The sequence below is a fragment of the Mustelus asterias genome, chromosome 6 (assembly GCF_964213995.1).
Source record: "Mustelus asterias chromosome 6, sMusAst1.hap1.1, whole genome shotgun sequence".
Classification (NCBI taxonomy): domain Eukaryota; kingdom Metazoa; phylum Chordata; class Chondrichthyes; order Carcharhiniformes; family Triakidae; genus Mustelus; species Mustelus asterias.
The window spans coordinates 106,277,180-106,293,329 of NC_135806.1; the positions used below are offsets into that span (position 1 = coordinate 106,277,180).

The 16,150-nt window shown below is 42.5% G+C and overlaps 1 protein-coding gene across 5 annotated transcripts in view; it reads left to right on the forward strand.

The window, feature by feature from the left end:
• Positions 1–12,599, forward strand: part of LOC144495034 (uncharacterized) — a 166,769-nt gene extending 154,170 nt beyond the window's left edge. For all 5 annotated transcript variants that reach the window (XM_078214844.1, XM_078214846.1, XM_078214841.1 and 2 more), the window contains 3 exons: positions 1,461–1,608; positions 6,879–7,059; positions 10,572–12,599. In XM_078214844.1, the coding sequence (XP_078070970.1) occupies positions 1,461–1,608; positions 6,879–7,059; positions 10,572–10,639 (397 nt within the window). In that variant the 3' untranslated portion in view covers positions 10,640–12,599. The remainder of the gene's footprint in view (positions 1–1,460; positions 1,609–6,878; positions 7,060–10,571) is intronic.
• The last annotated feature ends 3,551 nt before the right edge of the window (positions 12,600–16,150 follow it).

Here is a 16,150-nt window from a genome sequence, read left to right on the forward strand (position 1 = left end):
GATATTTTATACAGAGGGTGGTGGGTGCCTGGAATTGGTTGCCGGGGGAGGTAGTGGAAGCAGATACGATAGTGAGTTTTAAGGGGCGTCTTGACAAATACATGAATAGGATGGGAATAGAGGGATAGGGTCCCTGGAAGGGTAGGGGGTTTTAGTTAAGTCGGGTAGCATGGTCGGTGCAGGCTTGGAGGGCCGAAGGGCCAGTTCCTGTGCTGTAATTTTCTTTGTTCTATACCGAAGGTTATTGTTCTTATAATGATGCTTGCAAAGTTGACAGATCAAGACAAAAGTTGTGAAGCTTAGCTGCCGTTGGGGATTTCCCTGTGATATAAAATGGAAGGTATAGGATGGGGTGTGAAACATTGGGTGGGATTTTCCATCCCCTCCCTCCTGGGGATCTTCGGTCCCACCTAAGTCAAAGGATATTTGAATGTCACCCCACATCGGCCATGGGGGAAACCCACCGCTGGAAAATTCCAGCCATTATTCCTAATTTCTGTTACCCTCACCACCTGTTAAGGCTTTGCATCAGTGATGTTTCGCCATTTCAACAATAGTTCATTGAGGATTGCTTCCTGGGGATAGTGGGTCAGTAACGAGGGGCATAATTTTAAGGTGAGAGGCACAAGATTTAGAGGGGATTTGTGGAAACAGTTTGCACCCAGAGGGTGCTGGGAGTCTGGAATGCACTAGCTGGGAGGATAGCGGAGGTTGAAAACCTCACAACCTTTTAAAAAGTACATGGATGAGCACTGACATGTCATAACATTCAAGGCTATGGGCCAAGTGCTGGAAAGTGGGATTACTATCGATTTACGGTATTTTTGTCAGTGCAGACTCGTTGGGCCAAAGGGCCTCTTCTGTACTGTATGACTCGATGGGCGGGATTTTCCAGCTTCGCTCACCCCGAAACTGGAAAATCCCGCCCGAGGTCAACAGACCTTTCCATGGTCTGCCCCTCGCCCGCTCCGATTCCCATGGCGGGCGGGATGGTAAAATTCATATGGGTGACTCTGTCATCCCCAATTGCTACAAAAACACCAAAAATGAAACACTGCACTCACAATCATTCAAACCATCTGCAACTTAAAATGAAATGTGGCTGACACCAGCAGAGGCAGTGCTGACAATGTCACTGATATACAGCTTTCTTCAAACACCCTGTGGTAACCTTCGTGAGTCCTGATGTTCCGAAGTCAGCAGCATCATCTCACTAAATGTTCGCTGCTGCCAATAACATTAGTGCTGCCATCAAGGGCAGTGTTATTAAAAAATAAATTAACTTCTCTAAAACACCATTCATTCCATACCCAGTTCATGACTTTTTAAAGTTACTTTCCATCGATGTCACGATGAAAGCGAGGCACGCTGCACGGTTCCAGAAACAGCAATGAGGTAAGTAACCAAACCAATATCTGTTTTAGATGACCACTCATCTTTCTTCTCCTTATCATCTGCAGCATGAACCCTGATATTGATATTGGACAAGTTGAGGGCGCCTTTGTCATGGGCATGGGATATTGGCTGATGGAGAAGATGATCTATGACCCCAAGACTGGGGAGGTGCTGAATGCAGGGACGTGGGATTACAAACCACCATTCAGCAAGGTAGGTTTAGAATGGAAGGAAACAGCATCTTTACTAAACTCTAGTGGATTAATACAGTATTCTTTCCCTTGACTGTTGGAATCCTGTTTTAAATCTTTACTGTGTACCGAGGTAAGAATCAACTGTGGTTCATTACTTTTCTAATTGTTTGTTTTATTAGCATTTAAATACAAAACTCAAAATTCAGACTGGCCAATTCTCCACCTTTGGAAGGACCGAGAGATAAACGATCCATCAACATCGCGACTGGCACTCTTTGGACTTGTGTCTTTGAACTTACTAACATGGCTGGTTTTATACCTATCTTGATGTTGCAAAACAAGCATCCAGTGATTTTCACTCACTCACTCTCCCACTTCCCCTCCTCCCTCTTCCCCCACACCCCAATTGAGGTCACAGCATCTGATGTTTACGACAGCTTCTCATAGACTATCAAAGCCTTGCTACGGTTTCATCTTTACCCTTCAACACAGTCTGCTGAATGGTAGCCATGCTTTCAGCATTTCGTCCTTGAAAAGACAGTTTAACCATTCCTGTGATCAATTAATACTTTACTCACTCCTTTAGTGGATAATTTTCATCCAATCCTTTTAGTTTCATGAAAATTGGTATTTTGGTTTTATATTGAAAGGTACTTCATCGCCTTCAATAAAGTGACATTGATGCCTTGTACAAATGTTAGAAAGTTGGGAAATTGTTGTAACTTGGTATGCCCATGACTGTAAAGCTATTTATGGATAGAAAAAAAGAAAGGCTTTTATTTATATAGCGCCTTTCATAACCTCAGGACAGCCAATGAGGCACTTTTGAGGCACTGTTGTAATATGGGGAACAGTGACTATCTTTCAAAAGTACTTAATTATTTATTGACTACAGCTCAGCCTTAACACCATTGTTCCCACGAAACTCATCTCCAAACTCCATGGCCTGGGCCTCGGCACCTCTCTCTGTGACTGGATCCTGAACTTCCTAACTCACAGACCACAATCAGTAAGGATAGACAACAACGTGGTTCCTATTTTCAAGAAGGGAAATAGGGATAGCCCAGGAAATTACCGACCGGTGAGTCTAACCTCAGTGGTTGGTAAGCTGATGGAGAAGATCCTGAGGGACAAGATTTATGAGCATTTAGAGAGGTTTAGTATGCTCAAGAATACTCAGCATGGCTTTGTCAAGGGCAGACCGTGCCTTACGAGCCTGGTGGAGTTCTTCGAAAATGTGACTAAACACATTGACGAAGGGAAAGCGGTAGATGTGGTTTATATGGATTTTAGCAAGGCGTTCGATAAGGTCCCCCATGCAAGGCTTCTCGAAAAAGTGAGAGGGCATGGGATCCAAGGGGCTGCTGCCCTGTGGATCCAGAACTGGCTTGCCCAAAGGAGGCAGAGAGTGGGTATAGATGGGTCTTTTTCTAATTGGAGGTTGGTCACCAGTGGTGTGCCCCAGGGATCTGTTCTGGGACCCTTGCTGTTTGTCATTTTCATAAATGACCTGGATGAGGAAGTGGAGGGATGAGTTGGTAAGTTTGCCGACGACACAAAGGTTGGTGGTGTTGTGGATAGTCTGGAGGAATGTCAGAAGTTACAGAGGGACATAGATAGGATGCAAGACTTGGTGGAGAAGTGGTAGATGGACTTCAACCCAGATAAATGCGTCGTGGTCCATTTTGGCAGGTCGAATGGGATGAAGAAGTACAATATAAAGGGCAAGACTCTTAGTACGGTAGAGGATCAGAAGGACCTTGGGGTCCGGGTCCATAGGACTCTAAAATCGGCCCCGCAGGTGGAGGAGGTGGTTAAGAAGGCGTATGGTGTGCTGGCCTTTATCAATCGAGGGATTGAGTTTAGGAGTCCGGGGATAATGATGCAGCTATATAAGACCCTCGTCAGACCCCACTGTGCTCAGTTCTGGTCGCCTCATTACAGGAAGGATGTGGAAAAGATTGAAAGGGTGCAAAGGAGATTTACAAGGATGTTGCCTGGATTGAGTGGCATCCCTTATGAGGATAGGCTGAGGGAGCTCGGTCTTTTCTCCTTGGAGAGACGCAGGATGAGAGGAGATCTAATAGAGTATATAAGATGTTGAGAGGCATAGATCGGGTGGACTCTCAGAGGCTTTTTCCCAGGGTGGAAATGGCTGCTACGAGAGGACACAGGTTTAAGGTGCTGGGGGGTAAGTACAGGGGAAATGTTAGGGGGAAATTTTTCTCACAGAGGGTGGTGGGCGAGTGGAATCGGCAGCCGTCGGTGGTGGAGGCAAACTCAATAGGGTCTTTTAAGAGACTCCTGGATGAGTACATGGGACTTAATAGGATGGAGGGTTATAGGTAGGCCTAAAAGGTAGGGATATGTTCGGGCACAACTTGTGGGGCCGAAGGGCCTGTTTTGTGCTGTAGTTTTCTATGTTTCTATGTTCTATGTAACACCTTCTCCACGATCATCCTCAACACCGGTGCCCCACAAGGCTGTATTCCCAGCTCTCTATTATAATCCCTATAACACCTGTGTGGCCAAATTCCGCTCCTGTTTGATTTTCAAGTTTACTGACGACATTAGCATAGTGGGCCGGATCTCAAACAATGACGAGACAGAGTACAGGAATGAGATACAGAATCTAGTGAACTGGTGCGGTGACAATAATCTCTCCCTCAATGTCAACAAAATGAAGGAGATTGTCATCGACTTCAGGAAGCGTAGAGGAGAATGTGCTCCTGTCAACGTCAACGGGGATGAAGTAGAAAGGGTCGAGGGCTTCAAGTTTTTAGGTGTCCAGATCACCAACAATCTTTCCTGGTCCCCTCATGCTGACACCCTAGTTAAGAAAGCCCACCAATGCCTCTACTTTCTCAGAAGACTAAGGAAATTTGGCATGTCAGCTACGACTCATAAGAACATAAGAAATAGGAGCAGGAGTAGGCCATCTAGCCCCTTGAGCCTGCCCCGCCATTCAATAAGATCGTGGCTGATCTGAAGTGGATCAGTTCCACTTACCCGCCTGATCCCCATAACCCCTAATTCCCTTACCGATCACCAACCCCTAATTCCCTTACCGACTCTCACCAACTTTTACAGATGCACCATAGAAAGCATTCTTTCTGGTTGTGTCACAGCTTGGTATAGCTCCTGCTCTGCCCAAGACCACAAGGAACTACAAAAGGTCGTAAATGTAGCCCAATCCATCATGCAAACCACTCCCATCCATTGACTCTGTCTACACTTCCCGCTGCGTCGGCAAAGCAGCCAGCATAATTAAGGACCCCATGCACCCCGGACATTCTCTCTTCCACCTTCTCCCTTCAGGAAAAAGATACAAAGGTCTGAGGTCACATCCCAACCGACTCAAGAACAGCTTCTTCCCTGCTGCCATCAGACTTATGAATGGACCTATCTTGCATTAAATTGACCTTTCTCTATTCCCCAGATATGACTGTAACACTGCATTCTGCACTCTCTCATTTCCTTCTCTATGAACGGTATGCTTTGTCTGTATAGCATGCAAGAAACAATACTTTTCATTGTATACTAATACATGTGACAATAATAAATCAAATCAAATATCATAGAAAATTAAAGTTATGATTTGTTTTTGGTGGCCATGTCAAAATATGACATTGTTGCTTATTTTCAGATAGGCCAGTATAAAATATGTTTTGATTTTTATTCACTACAAATTGTAATTCAGTCCCACCAAAGCTATTCTAAAACTGGAAATGAGTTCGACACTCTAATCATGTTCCTTCCCTCCAGAAGTATTATCAAAAGCAATGCAAGTTAGTAAAGGTTTATTTACACATGGACTTTTCAGTTGCACACACGCAGGGGAAACTTTGATAAGGAGTACAATCCGTTGTGATATCACTTTAAGTACACAAACAGGCAGAAAATCTGCAGGGCCAATGCGGTGCCCTTCCCACAAAAACATGAAAAGCGTGTGAAACTGGAAAACATTGCCACTGGGATGAGTGTGGTGAAGGCCTGAACTGCAGCCAGAAGGAAAGCAGCAGCTGCGTTCTTGAATATCTCTGTGGAGAGATTACAAATCCCCAAAAAGTCAGGGAACATCAGGAAGGTGACAACCAAATTCCCCAACATGAATCGGAAGGCCACAGATTTCCTATCTGAATTTAGGCCTTTTAAACAAAGGATGGAATTATGCTTTTTAGATTTAACTGTCGCAGAATCAAATAACCAAGCGATAAAAATAAAGATAGCCATTGTACACGCAGGGCTGCATAGAATCAACACTTGTGGCCTGTCTGAGGGGGATCAGAAGGATCCTGTTAAACCATGGAACATGTTGGGGGATCGGCTTTGTGTAAAGGTGAATTTTAGACTATACTGATTTGGAGTTGATGGCGTGATGACAACAGCCACAATTGATAGGTTCATCAGCAGATGGTGTGATAAGGGCATGGACTGCGATTTTTCAAAAGCTGATCAACCTGAGCCAGCCACACTCGATGCTTGCAGGGTAATGGAGCCATTCGTAGCTTCAATACCAGTTGAAGCTTCCGAGAAGGACTGGAGGAAAAAAAAGTCACAACATTGACACACTGCTAAAACATGGCAGAAAACATGAAACTCTTGTGGTTGGATGACAACACCTGCGAGCGTCGGGTGCGGCTGCATTTGGCTCCAAAACTCTATCACAAGAGCAATCCAATTATTCAAACACAGAGTGCAAGACACTCGCTCTCATATTCAGTATCAGACAATTCCACGTGTACCCAATTGGTAAAGGGTTCAATGTGTAAACTGACCACAAACCATTGGAAATGTTTTGGATCAAACCGTTGACAAGTGCACCATTCAGTCTATGGGGATTTGATTTCAAAGTCCATCACAAACCAGTGGCAAACTGGTTACTTCAGATACACCACTTTATGTATCTTTATTCTCCCCTTTGAGTGTTCATGGCTTTTCGGCACCCATAGTCTAGGTTCACAAATTACGAGTGTTCACTCCGACTGGGAGGGGAGAAAAAAGTGAACTGAAAATCTATTTCCTCCCTTCTTTAGTTTTCCTAAGCCAGCTGCTTTCCTTTTTGCTGAACTACACTCAGTAAGTAGGTTTTAAATGCAAAAGGTTAATGTACTCAGACATTCACTTTAACCAAGATAGTGGGTATAGCAAAAGCAGAAAATATAGGATGAATTTTGGTTAGTACATTTGAGGACCAGGTAAGACATGTCAAAAGTGTTCAGAAATTGTAACATATAAAGGTAAATGCAGCTGCCAGCAAGATCATCTTGGCTGTGTTTTGTTTATCAGAGTATACCCATCCATTTCAACATCGAGCTACTGAAGAACGCTCCCAACCCAATGGGTGTCCTTCGCTCCAAGGCCTCTGGTGAACCTCCCCAGTGCATGTCCTGTGCAACTTTATTTGCTGTGAAGCGTGCCATTGAAGCAGCCCGTCAGGATGTTGGGCAGAACACCTACTTTCCATTAAGTGAGTATGATCAGCGGGGTATGTTTGCATGGTGTGGCACCGAATTTCCGATCCGTGGCTTTTTAATCCCAGTATTAACCAGGTTAACACTAGTGAAAAAATAAGATCACCTGGAAAATCTAAATTTGTGCAAAAACTGCGGTAATAAGTGCTTGACTCATCACCCCCAACTTTAAGCAGCAAGTTACCAAATCAAAGAATGCTGTGCACTGCATGTGGTGTCTGTGGATACTCTATTAAAACATAATAGGATTAGTTAGTATGCACTTGACTGAACCACATCATTTAAAAATTGCATTATTGTTGAAGCAGTTACATAAGTTTTCAACATCTTTCTACTGCATTCTTATAAATGAAAATTACCTGATTCCTTTTGCCTTTTCGTTCATAAGAGTGACCTAAAAGAGGATCATATGTATTACTGCACCTTGTACCTGAACATGATACAGGTCAATAGATATAATCTTTGACTGAATCATGGTGTTCTGTTGATGTCTTATGCTGAGACAACAAATCTGAAGCAGTTTTCAGTGTAATCAGAAGCTGGGATTTAGTGAACTGCTCTCTATTTCTGTCATTGTGCTGACATCTTCTGCTGGTTTGAGCTAAAGAAAGTAAGACTCGCATTTGTATGGTGCACTGCACAGCCAAGGAATTGCTTTTGAACTGTAGCCACTGTTGCAAGAAATACGGCAGCCAATTTGAGCACAGCAACAAACAGCAACGTAATAATCACCACATCATCTGCCTTTGTGTTATTGATCGAGGAAGAAAAAGGGGGCGATTCTCCCAAAAGAACCCTAAAGTCTAATTCTAAAGCGCTGTTTTAGCAGGCTGGGTGAATCGCCCCCAAAATGTATATTTTTAAATATTCCTCAATATATTTATTAGTGGTAACTAGGTAAAATTTGAGCAATGCAGCTGAAAATGAATTCAGCACAAAAAATATGCATTTTCTTTAATCCACCACTGTGTGATTTCAAGAAAAAAATTAGATATAGCTCTTGGGGCTAAAGGGATGAAGGGATATGAGGAGAGGGGGGGATCAGGATAGTGAATTTGATGATCAGCCATGATCAAAATGAACAGTGGAGCAGGCTCGAAGGGCCGAATGGGCTACTCCTGCTTTTAGTTTCTATGTAAGTAATCCTATTTTGAATGATTTTAAATTACTAAAACTACCTTTCAAAAATGCAGAACTATTTTCCACTTAGATTGGAGCATGTAGTCAGTTTCTTAACAATTTTCTTTTTTGAAATATATTCAAAACCTTTCAAAACTTGTTAGTGTCTTTGCAAACAAAAGAACCTGTGCAAAGACCTGCAGAGCAGAAGCCCCCATTGGTCAATAAATCACACTTGTGGTGTGAAGCCAGTTTTGTGGGCAGAGCCTGTTTCTAGCACAATATATTTCTTTAAAACCTAGAGAATAGATCACGGAAACTTGGATTTGCATTGAACACAATTCATGTTTAAAAACGTCGTCATCATTTGGGATATTTGGCAAACTGTGACGAGGAAGACCAACACAATTGAGCCAAAAATTAAGACTAGTCCAGGCTATGGTTCTACTAAGGCCTTGTGTAAGCTTGAATTGCAATTCTTCTTGAATATTTAACTGCTGTGGTGATACACCCAATTCACCTTTCCCTAATCTGACCTGGTGACATCGGTTGTGGAACTCACGATGCTTTGTAGACTATGCTGCCTGGATTTCCCTGCTGTTTAGCGATTTTCAGCAGGCAACCCTGCAAGGACTTAAACATGCGTGGAATTACCCAGACCCAAGTCTATTATTTATTCACATTAAAGGATACCTGCCACACGCAAACTCAATGGATCTAGATCAGCCCGTACTGAATTTGTTTCACCTACATTTCTAACTCCTGAACACACCTTTGTGGCATTTGCAAATTTAAGTTGCTTCTGAATAGGAAGCCTACAAAAGATTTTTTTTTAGATTTAAAATGGCTGAAGAGTCAAGCCCAGGCAACTATATGCACGTTTGCTAAAATCACTAGCAGGCAATGGAGTGAAAACCACGCTGTAATGTGGGCTTTAAGAGTACATGTGTAGGAGCAACCAAATAAGCAGTCGTCATGGATTTAGACATAGAAGATCTGTTTGAAAATACTCCTCCAGCTGTAACAAAGCAGGTCGTCCAAGGAATCATTGTACTGTTTGCTTGAAAGTGCAGAAAGATTATGAAAAAAATCCACTTGAAGAAATAGGATAAGAAATTAGCTTTATAAAGTAAACCAACAGCGCCCATGTGACTGGTCAGTATTTAAATGCATGTTTCCAGTGCCTGTATTATAGAAACTGTACTGTTAAAAATTTCAGATGTTAAAATAGGGAAAGTAATGGAGATGTCAATACAGTTGATTTAGATCAGTTATTCAATTGGCAAGATAAATTAACTTATTACTGACAAATGCAACATGTTACAAATTGGATATAAAAATGTGGAATACATATTCACAGTAAAATGGAATAACATTGGACAACAGGGACTCCAATACAGATATAAACACTGTCTGTTATTAACACGGCTATTATTTATGTGTTTTCTTAATTTTATAATGAAAGTATTTTTATGTGTGAAGTTAGTGTGTTTTCTTACCCTCAGAGTGGTTTCTCGTAATTGAAATATTTTCCAACAGCAAGCTTTTGTGAATTTAAAAACAAAGAGGATTATTTATTATCAAACACTTGCCCCTGAAGTTTAAGTGTGGCGTCTCTCGCACATTATCATACACATACATGTTAAAAGGTAAAGTCACCATAATCCCAGGTGACCATAGGCTGCCCTATCCCTTTGAGGTGAGGAGCTGACTGGTGGTGATTTTAACCTGAGGATCACCACACCTGAGGCAAGGGGCAAGGTTGAGAAGGTGGATTTCCACAAACAACCTCAGCCAGTACAGGAATTGAACCCACGCTATTGGCATCGCTCTGCATCATGAACCAGCTGTCCAGCCAACTGAGCTAACCGACTCTCCAACATGTTACAGATGAAGGGAAAAAAAGAGCTAAAGATGAAGTATAGAACATCTGTTTCAAGGCAAAAAAAAACTACATTTAGTTTTTTTATCTGTTGCTCATTTGACTCCAGCTGACTGGTGAAGATTTTTACAGTGGTCCTTGTGAATATGTGGAACTGGAACACGCTCCATTTATCATTGGTTTAGATAAGTGCAAAACTTGCATTGGAACAAAACTGGATTTAATTTTGAACCTATATATACTCCTCACTGTGCGAAACATGTGTTGTGTGAACACGTTCCAGAATAGTGTTCTATAAAACACCAGGATATTTTCATTAATTCCAGTGAATGGGAAATGTTATAAGAATGGCAGCAGGAATTTAACAAGTATTAATGGCCTTTGTTAACCACACACCGTGGAGGAAAAAAAACTTCAATTAAGTAAAATTATTTACAAAAAAAAGTGGCTACAGAAATAAATTATAATGTTCGCCAAGATACTTATTGTTGCGACGTTTCTCCACAGGTGGACCAGCAACAGTCGATGTAATTCAGACAAGCTGTCTTGTGGACCACAGAAAATTTTCAATCTGAAAGTCCGTCACCAACTTGTGCTGTTATACTGAGCAAAGCTAATAATCTCCTCCCTCTCTGATATTGTTTTGTCTGCACCTCAGCTTCACAAAGCTATACAATTGTTAACCATATATCCAGAGAGCCAATTACCTTAATGCTTACTTCTGTGCTGATTGCCCCAATACCTCTAACACAAACCTGCCGAATAAATATAACGTTTTTTTTTGCTGAGGTGTCGGCAGATCTTCTGCTGAAGTCACGGCAGATGAACAGGCGACTCCCGCAGAACTACAATACTATTAGTTTAAAAAGAAGGTCAAATCATTTAACATGGTTCAATATCAACCTGTAAACTTGAAATTGATGGTTAATGGACCATAGGCTTTCATTTTGACTGATGACGATTAACATTATCGTTCAATGCCTCTTGGTCACATGATGGGGTAGCTTAATAGGGGTAAAATATCAGCTGGTTTTCTTTAGTCTGAATGAATTATATCTTCTGCAATCTAGCCGAACTGTAAGGTTTACAGCTCACCATGCCTGTGCCAACTGTTGGCTCGATCAGTTCAAAATGAATCCCATGGCCTCCTTCTCTCCCGTGAGCCTTGTATCTCCATCTGCTTTAAAAATTTATCAGTTTCTTCCTTCAAGGCTGCAATTGCCTGCCTGAACTTTCCCTGAGGCAAAGTATTCTTTGCTCCAATAGCTTCCTGCATACAACATTTCTCCGAACCCCTCTCCCTACTCCCTCAATGACCGATTTCATTGATAATGCTGCCAGAGGAAGTGATCTTTCCCTGTGCAGTCTTATCAAAGTTTTTCAATTGTAAACAGGTATAACTCTTGTTTGCCATCTCTGCTCCAGGGACTTGGTCCTAATATCTCAAATTTGTTTTCTGTGTAACTACAAATTCCTGTCCCTGGAGTAATTCTGTTAAATCTGTACTGTGCACCATCAATAGTTTTAATTTTTTTTCTTATTACGGGTCAACCAACTGTGGCCTAACCATTATCCTATGGAAATAACCGTTGCCTTGTACAACCACTAAAATTTCAATGAATCTACAGGATTTGATTAACAAGTTATAGGATATTGTTAACCAAATACGCATAACCTGTCACTGCATTGAATATTTTGGCTCTGCAGCAGAACATAACATCCTGTAATCATCATGCCTTTCTTTTACCCTGATACAAAATTACTTTCAAGTACGGAGGGTGGGCACGGTGGCACAGTGGTTGGCACTGCTGCCTCGCAGCGCCAGGGACCCGGGTTCAATTCCCAGCTTCGGTCACTGTCTGTGCGAAGTCTGCATGTTCGCCCTGTGTCTGTGTGGATTTCCTCTGGGTGGTCCGATTTCCTCCCACAGTCTGAAAGACGTGCTGGTTAGGTGCATTGGCCATGCTAAATTCTTCCTCAGTGTACCCGAACAGGTGCCGGAGTGTGGCGACTAGGGGATTTTCACAGTAACTTTATTACAGTGATAATGTCAGCCTATTTGTGACACTAATAAATAAACTCAAAATTTAAATTTTAAACCATTGGTACGACTAGTACCTGCCCATAATTTCCCTTGATGTCTCACTTCCTAACTCTTGTGTGTTAGTCCACTGTAATGTACGTCCTCCTGACCCCACCAGAAATCTGTATTAATGTGTCTACAAACACTACAGCCAGTTGTAAAACTTCACTTAATAGATTGAATAGTTAAAGCACAGTCAACATTGGCTTGTCAGTGAAATTTATCAGCTTCCATCCCAATGATAAATTCTACTACGGTTTTGTGTGCAACAAGTGGAATTGGCAGAGAGAAAAGTACAGTGTATGTGGGGCACATGGGATGTTAACCTCATATCTGAGCACTGCATTCAAAAGATAGTTTGGTTATTTTCACTTTCTTGACTTGATACAAAAAATGGAACTGTTGAAATAAAACCACGTGTCTCAAACTGAAATAAACAAAACATTTCTGAATACTCTGAACAGAGAAGAGGTTTCACTGATGTCAAACACTGGATGCTTGCTAATCAACATAAGCAACTGGTTTTATAAAACTTGATTATAATTGCACTAATGAATGTAATAAAGTGTTTATTATTCACTACATTATAATGGTGAAATTATTCTCAGATTCCTAAGGAAAATTGTACTTGTGTATATATAAGTTTAATGGTAAAAGTAAAAATCTAGTTTATAAAAGACTTGATGCGATGGAACGGATTGCCACATTATTGCTAGTTGACACGTAATTACTGTCATTTTTCATATTTTACTTCTGCATCCTTTTTTATTCATTCAAGGGATGTGGGCGAGTATTTATTGCGCATCCCTGCTGGCCCTTGACAAGATGATAGTGAGGGATCTTTGTGAGCCACTGCAGTCAATATGGTGTAGGTGAGAATGATATCTGGACTTCAGGGGTTAAGTTATGAGGAGAGATTAGACGAATTAGAAATTAGAAGGCGAGATTAGAAGGGGAGTAGGGACAACCCTGGTAATTATAGACCGGTGAGCCTTACTTCTGTTGTGGGCAAAGTATTGGAAAGGATTATAAGAGAGAGAACATAGAACAGTACAGCACAGAACAGGCCCTTCGGCCCACGATGTTGTGCCGAGCTTTATCTGAAACCAAGATCAAGCTATCCCACTCCCTATCATGCTGATGTGCTCCATGTGCCTATCCAATAACCGCTTAAATGTTCCTAAAGTGTCTGACTCCACTATCACTGCAGGCAGTCCATTCCACACCCCAACCACTCTCTGCGTAAAGAACCTGCCTCTGATATCCTTCCTATATCTCCCACCATGAACCCTATAGTTATGCCCCCCTTGTAATAGCTCCATCCACCCGAGGAAATAGTCTTTGAACGTTCACTCTATCTATCCCCTTCATCATTTTATAAACCTCTATTAAGTCTCCTCTCAGCCTCCTCCGCTCCAGAGAGAACAGCCCTAGCTCCCTCAACCTTTCCTCATAAGACCTACCCTCCAAACCAGGCAGCATCCTGGTAAATCTCCTCTGCACTCTTTCCAGCCCTTCCACATCCTTCTTATAGTGAGGTGACCAGAACTGCACACAATATTCCAAATGTGGTCTCACCAAGGTCCTGTACAGTTGCAGCATAACCCCACGGCTCTTAAACTCCAACCCCCTGTTAATAAAAGCTAACACACTATAGGCCTTCTTCACAGCTCTATCCACTTGAGTGGCAACCTTTAGAGATCTGTGGATATGGACCCCAAGATCTCTCTGTTCCTCCACAGTCTTCAGAACCCTACCTTTGACCCTGTAATCCACATTTAAATTAGTCCTACCAAAATGAATCACCTCACATTTATCAGGGTTAAACTCCATTTGCCATTTTTCAGCCCAGCTTTGCATCCTATCTATGTCTCTTTGCAGCCTACAACAGCCCTCCACCTCATCCACTACTCCACCAATCTTGGTGTCATCAGCAAATTTACTGATCCACCCTTCAGCCCCCTCCTCTAAGTCATTAATAAAAATCACAAAGAGCAGAGGACCAAGCACTGATCCCTGTGGCACTCCGCTAGCAACCTGCCTCCAGTCCGAAAATTTTCCATCCACCACCACCCTCTGTCTTCGATCAGATAGCCAGTTACCTATCCAATGGGCCAACTTTCCCTCTATCCCACACCTCCTTACTTTCATCATAAGCCGACCATTGGGGACCTTATCAAACGCCTTACTAAAATCCATGTATATGACATCAACTGCCCTACCTTCATCAACACACTGAGTTACCTCCTCAAAAAATTCAATCAAATTTGTGAGGCACGATTTGCCCTTCACGAATCCATGCTGACTATCCCGGATTAATCCACATCTTTCTAAATGGTCGTAAATCCCATCCTTAAGGACCTTTTCCATCAATTTACCAACCACCGAAGTAAGACTAACTGGTCTAATATTACCAGGGTCATTTCTATTCCCTTTCTTAAACAGAGGAACAACATTCGCCACTCTCCAGTCCTCTGGCACTATCCCCGTGGACAGGGAGGACCCAAAGATCAAAGCCAAAGGCTCTGCAATCTCATCCCTTGTCTCCCAAAGAATCCTAGGATATATTTCATCAGGCCCAGGGGACTTATCGACCTTCAGTTTATTCAAAACTGCCAGTACATCCTCCCTCCGAACATCTATTTCCTCCAGCCTATTAGCCTGTGACACCTTCTCTTCCTCAAAAACATGGCCCCTCTCCTTGGTGAACACTGAAGAAAAGTATTCATTCATCACCTCGCCTATCTCTACTGACTCCATACACAAGTTCCCACTACTGTCCTTGACCGGCCCTAACCTCACCCTGGTCATTCTTTTATTCCTCACATAAGAGTAAAAAGCCTTGGGGTTTTCCTTGATCCGACCCGCCAAGGACTTCTCATGTCCCCTCCTAGCTCTCCTAAGCCCCTTTTTCAGCTCATTCCTTGCTAACTTGTAACCCTCAATCGAGCCATCTGCACCTTGTTTCCTCATCCCTACATAAGCTTCCCTCTTCCTTTTCACAAGACATTCCACCTCTTTTGTGAACCATGGTTCCCTCACTCGGCCATTTACTCCCTGCCTGACAGGGACATACCTATCAAGGACACCCAGTATTTGTTCCTTGAAATGTTCCACTTTCATTAGTGCCTTTCCCTGACAGTTTCTGTTCCCATCTTATTTATAATCACCTAGAAAGGAATAATTTGATTAGGGATAGTCAGCACATTTTCGTGAAGGGTAGGTCGTGCCTCACAAACCTTATTGAGTTCTTTGAGAAGGTGACCAAAGAGGTGGATGAGGGTAAAGCGGTTGATGTGGTGTATATGGATTTCAGCAAAGCGTTTGATAAGGTTCCCCATGGTAAGCTTTTGCAGAAAATATGGACACATGAGATTGAGGGTGATTTAGTGGTTTGGATCAGGAATTGGCTCACTGTAAGAAAACAGAGGGTGGTGGTTGATGGGAAATATTCATCCTGGAGTTCAGTTACTAGTGGTGTACCGCAAGGATCTGTTTTGGGGCCACTGCTGTTTGTCATTTTTATTAATGACCTGGATGAGGGCGTGGAAGGATGGATTAGTAAATTTGCGGATGACACTAAAGTCGGTGGAGCTGTAGACAGTGCGGAGGGAAGTGGCAGGTTACAGAGGGACATAGATAAGCCGCAGAGCTGGGCTGAGAGGTGGCAAATAGAGTTTAATGCGGAAAAGTGTGAGGTGATTCACTTTGGAAGGAGTAACAGGAATACTAAGTACTGGGCTAATGGTAAGATACTTGGTAGTGTGGATGAACAGAGGGATCTGGGTGTCCATGTGCATAGATCCCTGAAAGTTGGCACCCAGGTTGATAGGGTTGTTAAGAAGCCGTACGGTGTGTTAGCTTTTATTGGTAGAGGGATTGAGTTTCGGAGCCAGGAGGTCATGCTGCAACTGAACAAAACTCTGGTGCGGCCGCATTTGGAGTATTGCATACAGTTCTAGTCGCCATATTATAGGAAAGATGTGGAAGTGTTGGAAAGGAT